The sequence below is a fragment of the Apium graveolens genome, chromosome 9 (genome assembly GCF_009905375.1).
Source record: "Apium graveolens cultivar Ventura chromosome 9, ASM990537v1, whole genome shotgun sequence".
NCBI classification, from domain to species: Eukaryota; Viridiplantae; Streptophyta; class Magnoliopsida; order Apiales; family Apiaceae; genus Apium; species Apium graveolens.
In genome coordinates this window covers 167,743,476-167,764,331 of record NC_133655.1, presented here as the reverse complement: position 1 = coordinate 167,764,331, position 20,856 = coordinate 167,743,476, and the positions used below count along the sequence as shown (strand labels likewise).

The following is a 20,856-nucleotide window of genomic DNA, read 5'->3' as shown; positions in this document are numbered from 1 at the left end:
TTCAACCCTCTATTCAAAACCACGTTTTGGACAAGAGCTCCATATGCCATCATCATGATACAAGGTTCTTAACTCTAAGCGTCACAAAGCCACGAAGGCTCCCCACAAGCCACGAGGCCATCACCTAGAACGAGATTTTGGTCTAATGAATGGTATACAAGTCACAACATCATTAATAAGCTCTTGTCATCATAGCCCCGAGGACATCACCATGAACTACGTTTAGGCTTTATTATCTACACGTTCAAGATACGTAGACATCTTGTGAGGACATATTTAAGTCATGAAACACAAACACATCCGTTAAAACTCGAAACTTAACAAATCCTAACATTATATACGTACAGTAAACCTCTTTTGTAGGGAATTAAATACTTTTAAAATTAATTTTAGTAATTCAAATTATAATATAACAAAATTATTAATAAATCAAAAATAATTAAAAATAATATTTTAAAAAATAATATCAAGTCATCCACATATATCATTCATATTGAAAACTCCCAATTTCCTATAAGCTCTGCATCCGCACAACAAAAAGACCTACATATCGTATGACGAGAACATTTTAAGATTTTAATTATCTAAATTTTGAATCTATCAATAATATGATATATACAAAATAATACGTAAATATTTTAAATTCATTAATCTCAATAATATATAATTATTATTTTTTATAATTTATTTATATAAAATAATAAAATAGCAACTGTTATAATCAGTTACTCCCTCCATCATTTTCATTTCTTTACGGTTTCCTTTTTGGGATGTACCATTTATTTCTTTACATTTCAAAACTTACCAAAAATAGTTAATGGGTCCCCCATTTCCCTACTTTTCCTCTCTTTTTAACACTACTTTTACCCCACTGCCTCACTTTTATACATTCAAAATCGATGGATCTCACTACTTCACCGACCTTTTCCTTCTATTTTTCACTAGTTTATACATATTTCTTAATCTCCCTGTTCAATCATTTTGATAACAAATCAATATGACGGGGGAGTATAACTACATTCATTACAAATGAACTACATTCGGTACCGCCCTTTAATAGAAACGGAAAAGATATATTTTTTTTTGGCAATATCGTATTAACATAAAAACTAGGAGAGACACGACGGGTGATTATACATGGTCCAAACCAGCATCAGCCCAGAACTTGGAGCATAGCTCTGTTGAAGCCCATAACCCGAGACCAACTCTTTTAAATAACCCCCATTTTTAATCATACACTTGCTCAACTGACACACCAGCAGAAACACACAAACACTCTGTAATAAAACCTCTTCAAAACCTCATCTTTTCTGGGCTTCCAAGGTTTTTTTTTTCCTTTCTTTTATTCTTTTTTTAATTTAGTACTGTAAAGTTAAGTATAGTATTGTTGTAATGTTGCATTGTATACTGATTTAGTTGTTATACTTGTATGCATTGTTATGTTAATTAGCCTTTCTGTCATTTTACAAATTATTATGATTTTATGATTGAATATTTTAGTCTAATTGATAATTAGTAGCTTCCCATTTTCTTGAAATTTATGAATGACCAAGTAGCATTTGTTAAGACAGATAAAGGATGTAGATTAAGACTTGCCTTTTATAACACCACTGTTGATTGATGCCCCAAGTTTCGTGTTTAAGTCAGGTGTCGACTGTCTAGTGATGTGGTTTTTGTTGATATGCATGAGTCTTTTGTAGCTTGCAATGCCTCTACCAACACTTGAAACTTCAGCTGAACTACAATATTTGTATTTGAATTAATAATTAAATATGTACCATGTATGTAAGTGTGTAGCATTAAAAATGCTATGGTGAAAATGGATGGGAATTAGGTAATTAGACAAATCTGGATGTGAATGGTGGATTAATTATAAATTTTAACGGTGTAGAAATTTGTTGTGCAAATCAAATGTATATCATTAGTCAAATAAAATGTGCTGCTTCTAGTTATGTTTGCTCCTCCAAAACATAATTATCTGGTTCTGTAAGTAAATTTCCAGCCCCTTCAATCTTCGCTGCAGTCGAATTTTCATTTTCATCTCTTCACTACTACATCAGTATGCATAGGATGCATATAACAAAAACAACTAAATTGTTGCTCCAGATTTTCTTAATTGTATCTCAACTGTCTTTCTGATATTGTATCTCCTTATCTATGATTGTTCTTCACATCCAACCTAGTATAGCTCTATAACTTGGGGGCTCTACATAAAACTGAAGAATCAATGACGAATAGCTATGTGCATCTAAATATAATAATCTACTGCCTGTTTCTGAAAATGTTGAATATTAGTATAAGATAAATTTTTTAAATGAAATATATGAATGACTTTTTTGTAATATAGTTATTTCATACTTCCATTTGCAAACCAGTAATGGGTATATTGACACTTTGGAACTATATATTTCTGCAGCTGTCGTATTGTAAATGGTGGGACTTGCTGCATCTGGCCTGCAAATCACTGCAGCTAGACCTTCCATTTTCTTCACCCATAGGATTTTTAAGTCAGCTGTAGCAACTGTTTTTAATAGTTCTAATGTACCCTCATCAGTAAAGCGTTCCGCTTCACTTCATGTATCAAGTTTGCACCCATTTCAGCAAAATATGAAGTCAGCTAGAAACTATGCCACAAAGGCAAACTCTGAAGCAAGTGAAGGAAAGCAGGCATCAGTATTACCTATAGATTTGACAGGTAGATTAATTTATTTGTTCACTACATAAGCTTGTCTTTTGTTGTATTAAAGTAAAACTATGATTTTTAGGTGGTACAGGGGGTGATGACTGGTCAATAAGTAATAATTAATTCTTTGTAATATTGTTCCATAATCTTCAAGATAAACATTTGGCGTAGCATACTAGCATGATATATAATGCACTACTGACTGAAATCAAAATTTAAACCAATCCACTTAAAACATCTAAATACTTGATACCTCCTTTTACAAGCCCACTGAAGGCATTAGTGTTGGTGCATCATAAGCATTCAGTGGATCCAAAAGCAAGTTTTAGGCGGTTGTCAGGTCTGTTTTGAAATGTTTTTTAATTCCAGCATGAAGCATCCACATAATTGAATTAAAGAATCGAGTTTAAAAAGAACTGAGTTTAAGTGCCAATCAAGAAACATATTTTCTTCAACCAAATATTAAATTTGATGTGTAGGTAAACGGGCATTCATTGCTGGTGTAGCTGATGATAATGGATATGGTTGGGCTATAGCAAAATCTCTGGCAGCTGCGGGTGCTGAAATTCTTGTTGGTACATGGGTGCCTGTAAGTATAAACCCTTCAACCCGTGGTTCACTTCTATCACATTGAACTTTCCATTCTTAGTATTGTTTTTTCCTTAATGTATTTTACCTCACTCCTGTAGGCGCTAAATATATTTGAAACAAGCCTACGGCGTGGAAAGTTTGATGAATCACGCCTGTAAGAGTAAATCTATGTTGCTGTGTCTGTTCCTTTAATTTTTGTTTTTGAGCATTAATACTTATTAATAAATTAAGCAGCTAATGTGGCCTACACATTCTTATAAAGTTTTACATTTCAGGTTGCCAGATGGTGCTTTGATGGAAATTACTAAAGTATATCCTTTAGATGCTGTATTTGACAACCTTGAGGACGTACCTGAAGATGTAATATACTGTAGAATTTTTAGATGCTTTATGAAATTTGTTAGTCGTTTGATTAATTAATATGACAGCAATCATGCAGATAAAAGCGAATAAACGTTATGCTGGTTCTTCTAAATGGACTGTTCAGGTACATTTGCATTGGACCCACTTTCTATTATGTTGCATGAATAATAAAAATTTAACAAAACAAGGGTAGCAAGCTCTGTAAAACTCAATATGTGATGCTCCATCATTCGGAACTGTGGTTGAGTTGGTGAACCGCGACGTATTTTACATCTGTGTTATTGTTATCATTCTTATTTTCCTAGCAACAAAACTAAACCAGATTCTATATATCTGACGTGGACACTAAGATAAAAAGATGAGAATTTCAATGTGCATGTTTGTAGAGTGTGTGCTGTCTTTAGTCATCTGTTGGTCTAACAGTTTTGAACTTATTTCAACATTGAGTAAAGTATTTGATTAAATTTATCAAATTCTTCGTATCCGAACATCCTTATCGGTCTAGTTGTCAAATATATCAGACAGCCACATGCTGTTCTCTTATCAGTTTATCAAATTCCTAGGAAGTTGCAGAATCAGTGAAAGAGGACTTTGGAAGCATTGATATTCTTGTGCACTCACTTGCTAATGGGCCAGAGGTACATTTCTTTATTTATCATACCGCAGTTTATAGATTTTCTTAATGGTGAACACATATTGAGTTTTTATTAGGTGACAAAACCTCTACTTGAGACATCGAGGAAAGGGTATCTTGCAGCAATATCTGCATCGAGTTATTCCTATATTTCCTTGTTAAAGAATTTTATTCCGATAATGAATCCGGGTATGACCTCTATTCTGTAGTCTGATCCAAGCTTTCTATACATATATGTTCGTTACTTCGTTCAAACTAGTTGCTCTGTTGTTTCGGTCACTTATTTGATTTTGGCTAGGCATATTCTGTACTTTTGACCAGTTGTTGTTTTGCAGGTGGTTCTTCTATTTCCCTGACATATATTGCTTCTGAGAGGATAATTCCTGGGTATAATTTCCTTTTATTAACTGGTTACTTCTTCCGTTTCTTGATAGCAACTCCTATAATGGGTAACATAACCAATGCTATGAAATACAGGTATGGTGGCGGTATGAGTTCAGCTAAAGCAGCACTAGAAAGTGACACAAGAGTAATTACTAATCTAAGATTATCCATGTCTTGATGTTAGGATTATTGTTTTAACCTTCCCGAGGCTAACGTTAAGCTTATGTTCAGGTGCTTGCTTTTGAAGCAGGAAGAAAACGTAAAATCAGGGTCAACACAATATCTGCAGGTAATTTTGTCATTTCAACTTTCTGAATCCCTCTTCTGAACCCTATGTTTGTGAAAGATGTCATTGTGCAGACATATCATGCTTGCTTCAAGTTTGTTCAGTTATTAAATTTAAGTAAAGCATGTAAGCACATATCATCTGCAGCTGTGTACCATAAACAATCTGCCATATACGAGTTTAAATTATTTGAACTATATGATATCGTTGTCATTTTCAGTACAGGACAAGTAAAAACAAGAAAATGTAAGAAACTCTGTAGTATTTACCAATTTGTACTGGTAGGAGGACCTAATACTGGAAATCTAAGAAAATACTTTTACCTTCTTAGAAAGTAAATCCTGGCTTAATTACATCTTACAATACAACTGTAAGACCTGTCTTACATTAGCTTAAACCTGTTATTTAGGTTTGCATCTAACCTACAGACCATTTCTCCAGGCCCATTGAGAAGCCGTGCTGCAAAAGCAATTGGATTCATAGATATGATGATAGATTATTCCCTTGAAAACGCACCTCTCCAGAAAGAACTATCCGCAGGTGAATCACTTAAATATTACAAACCTTGATTATATTTTGCAAATACTTGTCTTATAATGGTGAATGTCCCACCCTAGCTAATTAATAATCCTGGGAAACATTGAACAGAGGAAGTGGGGAACACTGCTGCTTTCTTGGCTTCACCATTGGCTTCAGCAATAACTGGTGCTGTTATATACGTGGACAATGGTTTAAATACAATGGGTGTCGGAGTTGATAGCCCCATATTTGAAGATCTTCATATTCCAAAGTATGAGAAATAGCGATAACAATCACAGCCACTTTGCAGCTCCAAGCAGTTTTAGTTGCTCGTAAGTCGTAACCTATAAAAATATAATTAAAGCCAACTGTACCATTTTTTTTACAGTAGCAGTATCCTCCGGTAAGCATGTGTATCATGTCCTCTTTGTTGCTAAAGGATGAGGCATTTAGATTGTTTTTTTTTTCTTATACATCAAAATTCCCCCCTTTGTACCTATTTTTACTATATTAGTTAACATTTCTTTAGCTTTTTGCAAAACTGACTGGGAGGGTGCTGGAACCTGGAACCATTATTATGGTTGTTTTTAGGCAATTAAGATTTATGGAAAATGGGGGAGCAGGTAAAATGCTAATTTATAATAACAATATCATTTCTGAGTAATTTTACATTTACTATGTCTATTCGTCAAAAAAAGTGCAATATAGTTACAAATTCTAATTTAATTTTCATATTTTTTTTCAGTGTTGTAGTTTTGACAAGCTATTATAGATAGCATAAGATATGATCCCAAAAGAATATATAGATTATTTAATACAGTACATATCCAAATAGGGTTTCAAAAATAACTATTTCTGGTTTCAATAACGCACCACTAATATACGGGTTCTTGTTAGGATAACCATATATTTAGAAATGCTAGAACTAAATATGTGCTAAAAAAAACTAATTTGAGCATTACCAATTACGACATGTGGGGAATAACTTGCAAACGTTGTCAGGATCTAATTTGGAACAACAACCATTGCACATTGGTGGCATTTCATTTGATACATTGTAAAAATTCAAAATGAAAGTGGGGTAAGAGATGTCACATGTCATAAAAACAAACATGTATAAGATACAATGGCAGTTGAAAGAGCTAGTGCAAGTGTATCAGTTAATCATGCAATCACTAAGATACAAAGTATTGTTATTTCTAAAAGCCTACAAATATTACATGTCACCTTCATCCAACTTGCTGGAGCATTTAGCATTTCTTGTGTGATACCTCACACCTGACACGACCTCAGAATAACTATTCTACCTTCTACAAAGCAGCTAATCATAATGTCGTTTCTGCCATCCCCTTCTCTTGATCATTGGAGAAACGGGGCTCTCTCCTATCTGCTCAAAAGTTATTAAAAGGAAAAGAAATTGAAGGGTATTGTCTACTCATGACAAGTATAAATAAAAAATGTCATCATTTTAGAATTAAGTGGTGTTTGTTTCTGATTGCATCACAAATGGGGCAAGTCGACCGAATCAGATGTTTATAAGATAGTTACAAAAATAAAAGGTATCCACCTTTTTGGATAGAATGATAAGTAGATATGAACTCCAAGCAATAACCTATCACAGAGTTCTCAATGGTAACAAATGACAGTTATTTAAAGACTGTAAAACTTTGTTCCCTATTAAATAAACCAGTACAACGAACAAAAAGTAAAAGAAAAACAATTTGAGCAAAAAGCAACAAATCCAAGCAAGAGGCATGTATTATTTACAAGGTTAGTGTCACCAAGAAAGAAGGGACATGACAATTTAATGTTCTTGCCATGCCCCCGTCTTTTTAAAGGAAACCATGCCCCGTTTTTATAGTCCGCCCTCTCATTTTGCTTTTTACGAAAGGACGAGGGAGGATGAGTTTATATTTTGATAACAGAAAAAATAACTATTTGTCTTCATTGTTTTTTTAATATAAATGTAGGACACGGTAAAATATAGTCATTAATTACCACTCTCGCCATCTGATGCATCTTCCAATCTTGCAATCGCATCAATGAGCGCTTGTTCATGTTCCTGCATCACATAATTATTAACCCGTAATACAGAAATATGGTTATGGTATATAAATCCAAGTAAACAAGTAATTAATACCTTGAGTACATTTTTTGCTTTCTCGATCTCCATTGAATCTAGATGGCTTGCACCAAACACTTTCTCCACCTGTAACATGTATATTAGTTTTGGTAACTTGAAACCATTAATATCATTACCATGCAAAAGAACAAGATTGTTGATGTACCTCTTTAACCAAAGTGTCAGTGTCAAGAATTTCAATGTCACCCAGTATTTTCTTATTGATACCGTTCTGTGATGGAGGGAAACTTCGCTTGGTCTGATTTCTTACTATCCCTCTACCTCTTCCTCCAGCAAAAGCACCGCCACGAGATATAGAGTTTTTAAATCCACGACCTGGTCCAGAACGACCACCTCGATGAGAAATTCCAGGATCCTCCCCTTCCCACCTTAGGTCTTCAGGAGACATCTGGCAATTGTAGATAAAATTTAAATATGACAATAATTTTAGAAGATTTTCTTTTATTAGGCATGAGGTCTCGGTTCATTTTCCTTGTGTGTTTGAAATATCTTCTGTTCTTGCACTTGGGAATTTACTAGGTTGCTTTTGTAATAGATGCTCGCAAATAAAGAACTTCATATGTTCCGAACATTCATGAAAAAACTAAAAACTAACTATAGTTTAGCCAAACAAACATGCAAAACACCTTAAAATCTTGTTTTTAAGTACTGGATTTTAAATTGGAAATGTTGGAAAGGAATGAGGGAAATATGGCATTCATTTTCATTTGCGCTACAATTAAACTGAGAGTTCAAAGTTCAAACAATCACAACATTTATACAAACAAGAAATAAGAAAACGGATATGATGTGGTTGTGTTAATCTGACTCTACTGATACCAGAAGCAAAGAATTATACTATCAAGTTAAAAAACCAGCCTAGGAATTTTTATATGTAAACTTAACAAATTATAGATTCCAATGTCTCAGTACATATGTAGTCACACGACCCCGACTTAATAACAAACACATTTGAGTTACCGACCCTTGGAACTTTGACTTGTGCTAGAAACAAGTCATTCACCATTTTGAACCCCGTCTATACAACAGCTTGTAAATTCGGCAAGAAATTTGATTTGTTATAACCACCACCTTGTTAAATTTTGTAGTTGACAAAGAAAAAACGAAACAGTATTTGATAAAAATAAAACCATGACTATTTTACTAGTTCGGTAAACAAAAAGGCCTAAAAGTTTCTTTAAATATCCATTTCGTAAAGAAACTAAAAAGTTTTCCACGGTCCCATATTTAAAGAAGCCTCTACACATCCCGTTGAAAATCAAATTCCCCTTGCCCTTACTATCATGTATGAACAAACTCTCAGACAAGCCACACAATTGCTACCTGGGCATAAAATGATAAAACTATAATTTACCGCTTTTGGTCGGATTCACTCGTACTAAAGTGCGTTCAAAGGAATTTTTAATACAACTGAATTCGTAATTTTCCTACAAATCCAAACCCCGGAACTTAATATGTTGTAACTACATACTTAGTTTGCTTGGCATATCTATATGATCAACAGATGGTTAATACTATATCCGCGCTTGTAACAAACATTATAAACCAATTAGCACAAACAAAGGGGACACAAATGACTAAATGAGGAAGTAAAATACTGCCATATTTTATAAACAAAAAAGAAAAAGAACCTTTCTCTTTGTTGATACTGAATGTGACAGAAAATTAGAAATTATGTAATGCGTATAAGCGTGTAGATCTAATAACTTATCGATATTTAAACGTATGTTAAGCATCTTTAGATTCTACTCGGAACAGTTTGGTTAGACTATTTTTATAAACTAATTCAATAAAAACAATAGTTATTATCCTTAAATGCCAAGACTTCTGCATATTCTTGAGTTTGCATTTCAATTTCAGATATTTGTTTTTTTTTCTTTTTCAAAACACCTTTTCTAAAGTCTTCCATCTTGATTCTAAAGTCTTTTATAATGTTCAACTCTAAATCTAATGCCTTCCATCAATTTTAACAAGAAAACACTGTGCATGATATTTCTATTTCAAGAAGTTACAAAAAAAATGCACTTATGTAAATCCATCCCCCAGGAAAGACCTGGGCTTCTAAGGAAAGCATGAAGACCATAATGGTGAATCCAATAACTTTTCACGAAAAACAAAAGGCATTTCAATTACATACAACAAATATCCAAGACTAAATTTACACCATAAGGCTCAAAACATTGATAGATGACAATTAAATTCAACGTATAGCACAAAAGACAGAATCACAAAAAAAACACATTTTTAGTAGACAAAGTGGCAGCAAATTACCTCTTTAAGATTAACCCATTCCCAAGTTTCATCTGCCGTATTGATGTCATAAACAAGTGCATGACGGCCCTAGAGAATGATTGAAGGAGATGATTACTTTCAGGTGAGCAAATAAGTGAAATATTATGTATAAGGCATTTGAGTAATACCTCAATGTGATCATAGTGAGTTATAACAGCTTCATAAAAACTGTTGTCTTCAGGCCATCTAGTCCAAACCTTCTTTCCAACTAATGGATCAGAGTTTCCTACCTCAGCAGTTTCAATAGCTCCAAAGGCAGAACCTTGACCAGAAACATGAACATGACCCCTGCCATTAAAACTTGTAGTGCTATACTGCACGACAGGAATTAAGAGGAAATAAGGTTCAAAACTTGATAATGAAAGGAAATTAAGGTGCAGGGGACAGACTAAATTTTCCTACAAAATTTGCAACTGAAGAATGATATCTTACTGATTTGGGTTTCTTTCCCCTCACTCCTGGGACAGGGCCGCGTCTTATAGCAGACGAAGATGGTTGCATAGGATGGAGTGCCGGAGATGGTGCTCCCATTGATAAGGGGGCAACAGGGTGAGATGCTTTCTGTTTCTTACGTGACGCTGAAACAGTAGGACTTGGCAAAGGGTCACGACCAGAACCACTACTCCGCATGCTAGTTTGGAGTCCACTTGCCCTCCACTCTCTGTTCACAATCTTATTGTAACACACAACCAATAAGGGGGGAAAGTCCTTGGAGAGCAAAAAAGTAAATAATCTGACCTTATTCTCCAGATGATGTCATCAGCATTGACCCTCGACAAAAGTTCTCTGTGTTCCTCGTCTGATACTCTCAACTCTTTTCTGAGTTCGGTTATTAAACTTTCCTTCTCCTACAACATCCCGTGAAACAATTAAAATTTGTAAAACATCAAGTAATAGGCAAAAAATTGTTATAAATAATTTTTTGAAAAAGTAAAACGATTTGACACTGGCATACTGTAAAGGACCAAATATACATACCCACGTAAATGGCATCTGACTGAGCTTTAAAAATTGTTACAAATTATTTTTCTAAAGAAGTAACATGATTTGACATTGGCATAGTGAAAAAGGACCAGATTTACATACCCACGTAATGGCATCTGACTGAGCTTTAAATGCGCGAAGAACTGAACTATAGGCTTCCTGCTCAATCTGGTGAATTTGTGCCTCCATATCACTATGAATAGGAGGGAATGGAGCAGTTCCTAATGAAGCAACTCCTCCAATTGCTGATCTACCATTAGCCGAAGCTCGGCCAACATTAGCATATCTGTTTTGGTGTGAAGGAGGAATGTCATCATCTGTTCCTGCATTTTGCCAGGAAAAACCTTAAATGACTAGGAAACGAAACAAATTACTCCAAGTGTTGATAAAATTAAATCTAATTAAAATGAATTTGAAGTTTTTGGTCATTGAAAGAACCCATGCAAAAATTTCTTAACAAATGCAAGGGCTTATATTACTTAAACAGCCAAGCCCTCGAAAGAGGGAGAGATAAAAACATAACTACTTCAAATTTCAAAAAATATAGAAACAATAAATTATCAGCTTATATCACAACTACGACTTCGACCATCTAAATTCTAATATATTTCCGGTGCCTCATTTGTTGGATTTTTAATTCTTTTTTAACTTTTCTCTCACTGAACACCTCTAAATTGGATTTGTCATAAAGTAAACAGGTAAGATGTTAAGGCATACTCCACAAACTTTTCTTAAATATAGGTGATGTTGTTCACTGGATCATATTTGCATACAAAATGTCATAAACACTTAAACTTAAACACAGGCATTCCACCACTAAAAAAATGAAGCATAGAAAACCCTGATCAAAACATTTCTAGCAAGCTAAGTAGATAACAAGTAACAACAAAAAAGTATGCCTAACAAATGGCCTAGCAAAAGATTATAGGTCCAGAAGAACTAGGTTCCATCAGTTAAGCGTTTAAGTAACTTATTCTGATGAAAAATCTTTCCTGTTTAAATTCCTACAAACTTATCCCTTCAAGTGTTTGACCAAACATAAATATTCCTCACAATTTAAAATCAAAAAATATTTACGACATTCTTCTTTTTCAGTTATAATAAAGCTTTAAGTTGCTTTCAAATAATGTGCTACTTATAACCAAACAAGCCCTGGGGATTAGAATCTAACTGAAGAGAGGTGCATCTATAAATATAAATATAGCAAATCTAACAAAGATCAATCGGAAAGATAAAAGAAATATTCTCGTCACACATCCTTGAGAACTTTAGCCGCCACTTGTTACATGTCAAAAGAGAATGTTTAACATTACTCGAATATTTACTAAAACTAGAAACCAACTGCAATAAACTTGCATAACCTGGTTACTTTCAGTTTGCAATCTACTCTCACATGGTAAAGTAACCTGAATAATCACAAGACATTATAAATACAGGTACTAGGCATTCATATCGAAATAACCCATCCATAAGAGAGGAGAACTGATGAAATTTCATATTTTGTAAGAGTAAAAAATATCAATTTCTAACAACTGATTACCTCAATAAAAAAAATGAGTGTTACCATTCAGAATCACAACAGTTTATTGGTCTAGAGAAGAGTACAAGATGACAAAAAAATATTTTGATGGAAGTTCTACAGACACTAAATAGAACTAGCAAAAGGAGTAATAAAAAAAATTCATATCGAAATACTGAACATTTTTATTTTGGAAGGACAAAATAACTGTGTTTATACTTTATATGCACCAGACAAAGGAGAGTATTTTGGTTAATGCTTATATAAAATATCAATAAACCTGACAATAGCAGAGACAGAATCTAACAAGTCTGGAAAACATTAAAAAGGTTGGAATTTATTTTATGCGACTCACCATCTATTTTCTTAACAACAGAACACACGCAAAAGAATCACAAATCATACCATCTGTAAGAGTCTTGGTCTGCTATCTACTATTAGTAACCTGTACTACTTGTAAATGATGAAGCTAATAAGGCTTTACGTAATAAAGACGCCAGACTTGCGTGTTAAGCTATAATCTGAACTCAAATGTAAACTAATAACTATCCATTACAACAAAAATTATCAAGAAAACCATATATAGAGACACACTTGACACATAGCCGCTTAAATGTACCTATATTCTTTGTGTGTTTAATGTGATGGGGAATGCAAATGAAAATATTGGAGTATGTTTTAAATAGTCTAATCACATTTCGTGACTTTAAAGAAATCAATAAATTTATTTTATTAATTTATATGTGCTGTCTAGCTATATTTTTATACTGTTCATTAAGATAATTTTTATTACGGTGAAATGATTATTTGGATTTTTGACAGGTCATCTGCCCAAGTCTAACTGTTTTTAGTTTTTATCTATAATTATTCATTTTTGTTTCTTGTCTTACATCCTCTCCAGCAAGCATGAACTTAACACATTCTAATATATAAACTGAAAAGCAGAAAGAAACTCAACAAGTGAGCGCAGAAACATAGAAAACCTAAGACCAAGTGTCCAACATGCCATCAAAAACCTAAAAAAGTCACTTTATCATACTAAAAAAAATCCAAGAAACGGGGTAAAACATCATACCACAGAAACAATCAATAAGTGAAATTTACATAAACACGCACACTCAAAATCCCTAGGTTGAGATCTCAATAGAAACCCTCAAAACCTCAAAATAAAATTATATTAAACAATTTTGAGAGATATGGGGGCAAGCTCATGCCACAGAAACAATTAATAAGTAAAATTTGCTTAAACACACACACAAAACTCTTAAGCAAAAGATTTCAATAGAAACGAGAAAAACCTCGAAATTATCAAATCCAACAACTTCCAGAGAAAATCGATAGCTAAAATTCACATAAAAAAACACACAAAACCCGTAAACTCAAGAATCCAATTAAACCTAAAAAATCAATGTGATGATAAGAGAGGCAAGAAAAGGGGGTTGTGTAAAGAAGTGATGTTTACACAAGACAAGACAAGATAGAAACATAACATAAAATAGAACAAAGCTACGATCTTTACAACATACCACTGCTATCAGAATGTGGGTAATTCATAATTCTTCAATCATCAAGATTCTTATTCAGCTTACCTGTAAATTTCGTAATTCAAAATTAGGGTCCAATTAGACAATCATCATCAATTCATATATAACTAAATTATGTAATTAGTATAGGTAAAAGCCTACAGCGTTTCACGGTGGTCGAGGAGGAGGAGGAGTGATCAGCGCCGACGATGAGAGAGAATCAAAAAGCAATTCAAGATTTTCGATTGGTTTATTCAAACCCCTGGAACGACGTCGGATTGCTTTGTGTTTCTTAATCTTCTTTTTTCTTTGTTTTTTATTCTTTCTCGGTATATAAAAAACAATCTATTTCTATTTTTTATTACATATAATAATTAAAGTTTTATTTATTTTATACACGAATAACAGAGTTATAAATTTATTATTTGGATATATTTTTTTGGATTTATCAAATATATATTTATAGGTTAATATTTGTTATTTATAGTGAATACGAAAGTAATCTCAGTGAATAGTGAAGTAATCAAAATTTTGATGTTCAAAATAATAGCTCTCCGGTACCTTTGTATTTCAAATATAAAAATGTTAGGAACACAATTTCTGACAAGACTAAGGGGGTGTATTCATTTCAGATTTTAAAGGATTGTTAATAATCTACGGATTTTAAAAGATTTTCGTTGATTTCAATTTTTCGTGGATTTTGATGGAGTTGATCCAAAATCTTGTAGAGTCTTGCAGATTTTGTGGAGTTTTTTAGAAATCCATCAAAATCTCATGTATTTTGAAGAGATTTCAAGATATTAAAAATGTACTAGCAAATTCATCAAAATCCACAGCTTTTTTAAATAAAAGAAAATCTATGGACTTTTGAATACCAAGATTTTGATGGATTTTTTAAAATCCAAATTGAATACCACCAAATTTTGATTGACTTTTTAAAATCTAAATTGAATACACTCAGATTTTAAAAAACTTTTTTCAATCCTTGTTGAATACCTTCAGATTTTAAAGGATTATTTAAAATCCAAATTGAATACCCCGTGATTTCTAAAATCCATAAAAATCTTTCAAAATCCCAATTGAATACACCCCTAAATTAATATCTCCCGTAATACAAACCCTATATATTCATATATATTTATATGAAAATAACGTAAAACCTAATAACTTTAATATGACATATACGGATAATTATCTAAGAGTAGAAACCTATACCTTAACATGAAATACCAACATAAAAGAAAATGAAAGTAAAATTAACAATTTATTGTAAGACTTTTGCAATCAACAATCTAACATTTGCGTAGTATTCTTCGTAAACACGCAAAGTGCCCATACTGCAAAACAACCCGCAAGGGTTGACTCAGTTGGGTAAAGAGGGGATAACTATCCTTTTGGTCACAGGTTCGAATCTCACGGAAGGAGAATTTATAATTATGCCTTCTGAGTCAGAGCCTGTCGTCATTCCGGTCATATTTTGACCACGCAACTCAGTTTTCGAAGAATGAATAGGACATAAAGCCACAAAATAAGTTTTAGGACCATTGTTTCGAACCACCATTTGAATAAGAGCATAGCTATATTCATTTGATAATGTCGGTGACTTTGAATGGCAACATGATCTTGTAACATAGACACATTTGTGTCCTACTTCTCATACAATTTTTAAAAAAAAATTAAACATGCCTACCATATATAGTAGCTGCCTAATTGATGTCAAATCATCAAGTACAGTAAGGAGGTTTTCGATATTCCCATCACCAGTAAGAAATGTCGTCATCGTGCATAGAAGATGCCAACATTGATCTTTAGTTGCTCACTAATCCTGAAAATTGACCAAAGCACGTCATCTTAGATGGACTACCAAGTTGACGAAATTTGTAAAGATCACATAGCGGAAAAGAATACAGTATACGAACAATAGCAAAAACCCTCTCTATTTGTGCCCAATAAATGAAAAAGTTGTAGAAATCTTGAAAGCTTTCAACTAAAAGTAATTTCAATAGGGCCACAATCAGGGTTTCAATATTATTTCCTACTAGTTTCATGTTAAGAAATAAAATGGTGAGCGAATTCAGTGAATTCGGTGATGGAAGTATGTTTCACAGGCTTACTATATTTATGCAATAATAACACACACAATATACACAGAGGTATTATATAGCACACCTGTATATACATGCAAACCCCTGGTAGTATATAGCACACATGTGTATGCATGCAAACCTTTCTAATAGCCTTCTTATTACACGATAGTTACAATCCCTTTAGAATGATATATTTAAGATGAATAATTACCTACTCTAGTATACTTATATTAAAGTTTTGTTTATTTCATTGATATTTTTCTTCTAACGACTATTGAACATACAGTAAATACTTATAATTTGTTAACAAGACATCTATCACTATACCAAAAACAGCCCTATGTAACAAAAAAAATGTTACAATAGGGCTCCTAAATTGTTACCAAAGGTCAAAAACAGCCTAAGATAACATAAAAATTTATGTTAATTTTTTCGCTGATATCTTAGGGTACAGGTAACATATGATCCCCATACTGTAATATGTATGTTTATGTTACCACCCCTAAGGAAACATAAAACATGCTTATTGTAACATAAATATATAAATATATGTTACCTTAGAGTGACACAAAGTTTTTAAAAAGTGGGATCCAATATGGGCCCCACACTGTGGTGACATGGCATGCTAACGTGGCATTTATGGGGGTCCATAGTGCTGCTGTGGCATTTGTGGGGCCCATAATGTTTCCGTGGCATTTGTGGGGCCCATAGTGCTGTCATGGCTTGCAGCCTCTATACTGACGTGGTATGTGGGCCCACAGTGGTGACGTGACATGTGGGTCCCATTTTTTTGCTGGTATATTTTTAGTACCTATGGTAACACTTTAGTAGCTAATGTAAACACTTTGAAAAACTACTGTAACATTTGTACATAGGCTATTGTAAAAATTTAACAGCCCATTGTAACACTTAAACAGAGAAAAAAGAAAATGTTGATACAGAAAATTGAACAACCCCAAATTATTATTACATACAACAATGTACTGCACCCAAACTAACTCAAACTACTTAACTAAACCATTACAAATCTAAAGCTACGGCAACATGTTAACATAAATTATTGGCTTTTTGTATGGCAAACATGTGAAAAGGGGCAGAATCGCCATAGTGATTTTATCTGCATTGCTTCCTGTAGATTGATTTTTGTTGGCCATAGTTGCTCGCCTGCATTTTATATAAAAATAAAAAATAATTAATATCTGTAGCTATGTCTTCAAAGAAATAAGAGGAACAAATCTTACATTGTTTGTAATTATTTCTAACTAAAGTCATTATTTTTAAAAACTTACATTGTTTGTAATTATTTCTAACCAAAATCAATATTATTTTTTATTTTTCAGCCAAAAGGGATGACCTTTAAATAATTAAACATATTTCAGATTTTGCTCGGGCCATATATGTTGTCTACAATCAAAATTAATGTATTTTTCCTCTGTATTACGGAAAATCATGTGATGCCTAGCCATGTAAAATGATATATGATAACTTGATACGCCTTAAATATGCCAGCGAATGTCAAAACTGCTATTTTACATACTGCACCTGTCTAGTTCTTTATTGATTTTATAATAAGTGATATCATATTGGCCTCGCACAAAATGAAAATACTGGCAATGCTACTTCTAAAAATAAATTACTTGAAGTGGTTGTATGCTAATGCAATAATCTATATAGTCATCTGAAATATGATATTTGTATTATACTATCTTCCCATCATAAATAAATTAAGACTTGCAGCTTTTCATGCAACAATTTCTCATGGAACAAAGAGAACTTACGTACATTATTGAGTGCTCCACAGTCGACAACCCGGTCTTTTGACTCTAGGCCACCTAAGAGAATCTGGAAAAGAAACAAAGAAACAAAGATACAATTAATATTAAAAGGACAACAATAAGATAATATTGCATCACAATATATTTGCATATGCTTAAGATTTAACAGTTAAAAATCATTGCCTCCGGAATTGTGTCAACATCATCCAGATTCTCAGATTCAATGTATTCCAATTATGCGCTAGGTACCTCAACCATAAAAACTACTGTTCCATTTTTACTAGGAGATATTTCAACCAAGGGACAATAGTTTTCCTTTGTTCTCCAAGATTTTCATCTTCTAATCAGTCCGAGGCTTGTGAAATCATCCCCCACTAATTGAGCTCTCAATTTCCTTTTCTGGTTCAGGTAGCATGTTGAGATCTCCGAAAGTGTTAGCTAACATCATTAAAGAGTTTATGAATAATGTTCCAAAAAATCTTTTAGTCAACAACAACAATGCAAACCTAATCACCACAAACCTTCTAACCGACTCTTCCGAAAACTACTTTATAACCTAATCTGGTAATTCCGGACATTTTCCATGTTTTAACTTTTTCGATCCGGATTACGGTTTGACCCGTGCGCGGCCCGGCGCAATATTTTCGATACGCTAACCCTTTTCGATAACATTATCTTCGTACAAATCGTTCTATAAAAGCCCGGTTCTGATAATTATCCAAAACAGGATAATGCTTATCCAAAACAGGATAATGATTATCCAAAACAAGATAATGCTTATCCAAAACAGGATAATGCTTATCCAAAACGATCGTATTTATAGTTACTTAGCGGCTAAACAACGTATTTATTGATCCAACACGACCCAGAACGTACTAATATTTCGTAAATATAAATAGCCCTTTTCTTATTTCATTTCACTCGTATAATCATATTCAGACAGTACAAACCACTGAAAACCAGAGAAAACCCTAATAAAATACTGTGTTCTTGAAAATCAATCGCACAAACGAAGGCGTTATCGAACTCCGATTCGGGTGTGCAATATATCAAAACGAAGCTCTCGAAAACCTCTTTTTGAATCCACCATCTATTTTTGTGCCAGAATCAAGGTGTTTTTCTTATTCGATTATTTTATTTAAAATTTATTAATGATTAATATATGAATTTTTATTCTTGATGTTGTTGATATGATTTGATGATTCCATCGTGTAGATATTTTCTTCCCGGTCATTTTGGTATATTATATGACTAATTTGGAGTTCAATAACATGTTCAAATTGATGTTTGATTCTTGGAATTAAAATTAAGGTTTATGTTCTTGAATAATTTCAATTGAAATTTGGGAATTTTTGTGTTTGGGGTTATTACTTGAAATTGATTGCACTAGGTTGTAGATCATTGAACAACGATTTGATTGGTATATTGGAAATTTACAGACGGCTCCTGGAACAGCTTAATCGACTTCGCCGGAAAACGGTTCGACTTTGTCGCCGGCGAAGTTTCAGATGGATTTTCCGAACAAACTATACGCTGTTTGTTGATTCCAAAATATGATATAGATTCTTAGCATGATACTCTATGATTCTGCATGTTTTTAGACTGATATGGGCTCGAATGAGATTTTCCGGTGAGCTCGGGGTCGCCAGCAATGGCGACTGCCTGCGTAGGTTGGGGACGACGGCAGAATTACAGAATTTATGTTTTAGTCCTTGTAGTTTCAAAACTTTATAAATCTTAGATTCCTGTTAATAAAAATTATAAAAATGATATTCTGCTTGTTTTTATTTTCAGAAATTTCTTTTAATTATTTAAAAATTCCAAAAATTCATTATTAAATTTCTGAAAATTATTTTTATTTAAAAATAAATCTTAAATATTTAATTAATTAATTTTAGTTGATAATTAATTATTTAATTAGTCAAGCATTTAAATATTAATTAATTAATTAATTAATTAGTTATTAATTAATTTTAATTGATTTAATAATTTGATTTAATTAGTTATTTTGATTTAAAAATTCTGAAAAATAGTATCGAGCTTTTAAATATTATTTTAAATTATTTTAAAGGCTCGATAATTATTATTAAATGGTTTTAATGTCATATTCGGGTGTTAGAACCCTATTATTTAATTATAAAATGATTCGGAGGCCCATTTTAATTCCGAAAAATGTTCAAAATTTCATATTAAATACCTCAAAAATCATTTTGACCCCAAATCTTCTTTGAAAAATTATTTTGATCAAATATCTTGCGTGCTATGTGCTATCTGATTGATGTGTTATATGCCTATTTGGTTATTGTTTGACGGTTTTTACTGTAACTTTCAATCTGTAAACCGGATTTGGGTAAAACGAAGGGTAGATATGAGCTTATGACGTCTATGTAACAATTAGAATGATATGAGATTGAGTGTTGATAGATACTTGTGATGCCTAGCAGAGTAAGCGAGGCATAGAAAAAGAAAGTCAGTGATCCGTAAATAGAGTTGAAGCGTAGAAAGAGAATGCAAGTGATTGACGAATAGAAGCAAGGCATAGAAAAAGAAGGAAAGTGATTGATGAGTAGAATTGTTAGATGAGTACAAGTAAAGTTGGAAATCATCTATGATATGGCAAGTCCTTCTGAACCTTTCTTCGAGATATATTGCAAATATTTTTGAACTTTCTCATAACATGTTGCTAGTATTCAAAATAAATCTTGTTTTATATTGCAAACACTCTAAAATATTCAACCTTGAACCCTGATTCTTATTGATCTTGAGCCATAAGCCTTATTCTTCATAAACCATTGATTGTTGAATTCTCAGATACGAGCCAGGCATATACGATACTACTCCATAAATACATATCTACCACATACTGATATCTGATATTGAATTGCTTGACATACCAACTCTTTTGCCTTGTTTAACGGAAGGCCAATCCTTGTAACCCTTGAACCCTTGGTCTTCTAATTTCTGATTTTTTCCTTGATTAAAAGCCAATCTTTTTGAATTCCTTGTTATACCTTCATGGTATTGTGAATCACCCTATGCTTCAAGATAAATGTTGTTTATGATTCAGCTTATT

The 20,856-nt window shown here is 32.9% G+C and overlaps 2 protein-coding genes across 3 annotated transcripts; one reads left to right on the top strand and one right to left on the bottom strand.

Moving 5' to 3' along the window:
* The first annotated feature begins 1,132 nt into the window (after positions 1–1,132).
* Positions 1,133–5,988, top strand: LOC141687008 (enoyl-[acyl-carrier-protein] reductase [NADH], chloroplastic-like). 2 transcript variants are annotated; one of them, XM_074492141.1, is made up of 13 exons: positions 1,133–1,279; positions 2,417–2,695; positions 3,163–3,272; positions 3,373–3,428; positions 3,550–3,634; positions 3,714–3,761; positions 4,201–4,275; positions 4,349–4,460; positions 4,607–4,658; positions 4,749–4,800; positions 4,887–4,944; positions 5,383–5,481; positions 5,590–5,988. In XM_074492141.1, the coding sequence occupies exons 2-13, from the start codon at positions 2,431–2,433 to the stop codon at positions 5,742–5,744; spliced, it is 1,167 nt and encodes a 388-aa protein (XP_074348242.1). In that variant the 5' UTR covers positions 1,133–1,279; positions 2,417–2,430; the 3' UTR covers positions 5,745–5,988. The 2 variants fall into 2 exon arrangements, with proteins under 2 accessions (XP_074348242.1, XP_074348241.1); XM_074492140.1 differs by having other exon boundaries at positions 1,164–1,323.
* A 543-nt stretch (positions 5,989–6,531) lies between these two features.
* On the bottom strand, positions 6,532–14,233 carry LOC141684417 (protein EMSY-LIKE 3). The gene is made up of 11 exons (XM_074489393.1): positions 14,084–14,233; positions 13,925–13,987; positions 10,982–11,202; positions 10,634–10,743; positions 10,328–10,556; positions 10,024–10,209; positions 9,875–9,943; positions 7,749–7,991; positions 7,601–7,669; positions 7,459–7,522; positions 6,532–6,847 (listed from the first exon to the last, which is right to left on the bottom strand). The coding sequence occupies exons 2-11, from the start codon at positions 13,950–13,952 to the stop codon at positions 6,786–6,788; spliced, it is 1,281 nt and encodes a 426-aa protein (XP_074345494.1). The 5' UTR covers positions 13,953–13,987; positions 14,084–14,233; the 3' UTR covers positions 6,532–6,785.
* Positions 14,234–20,856: the final 6,623 nt, after the last annotated feature.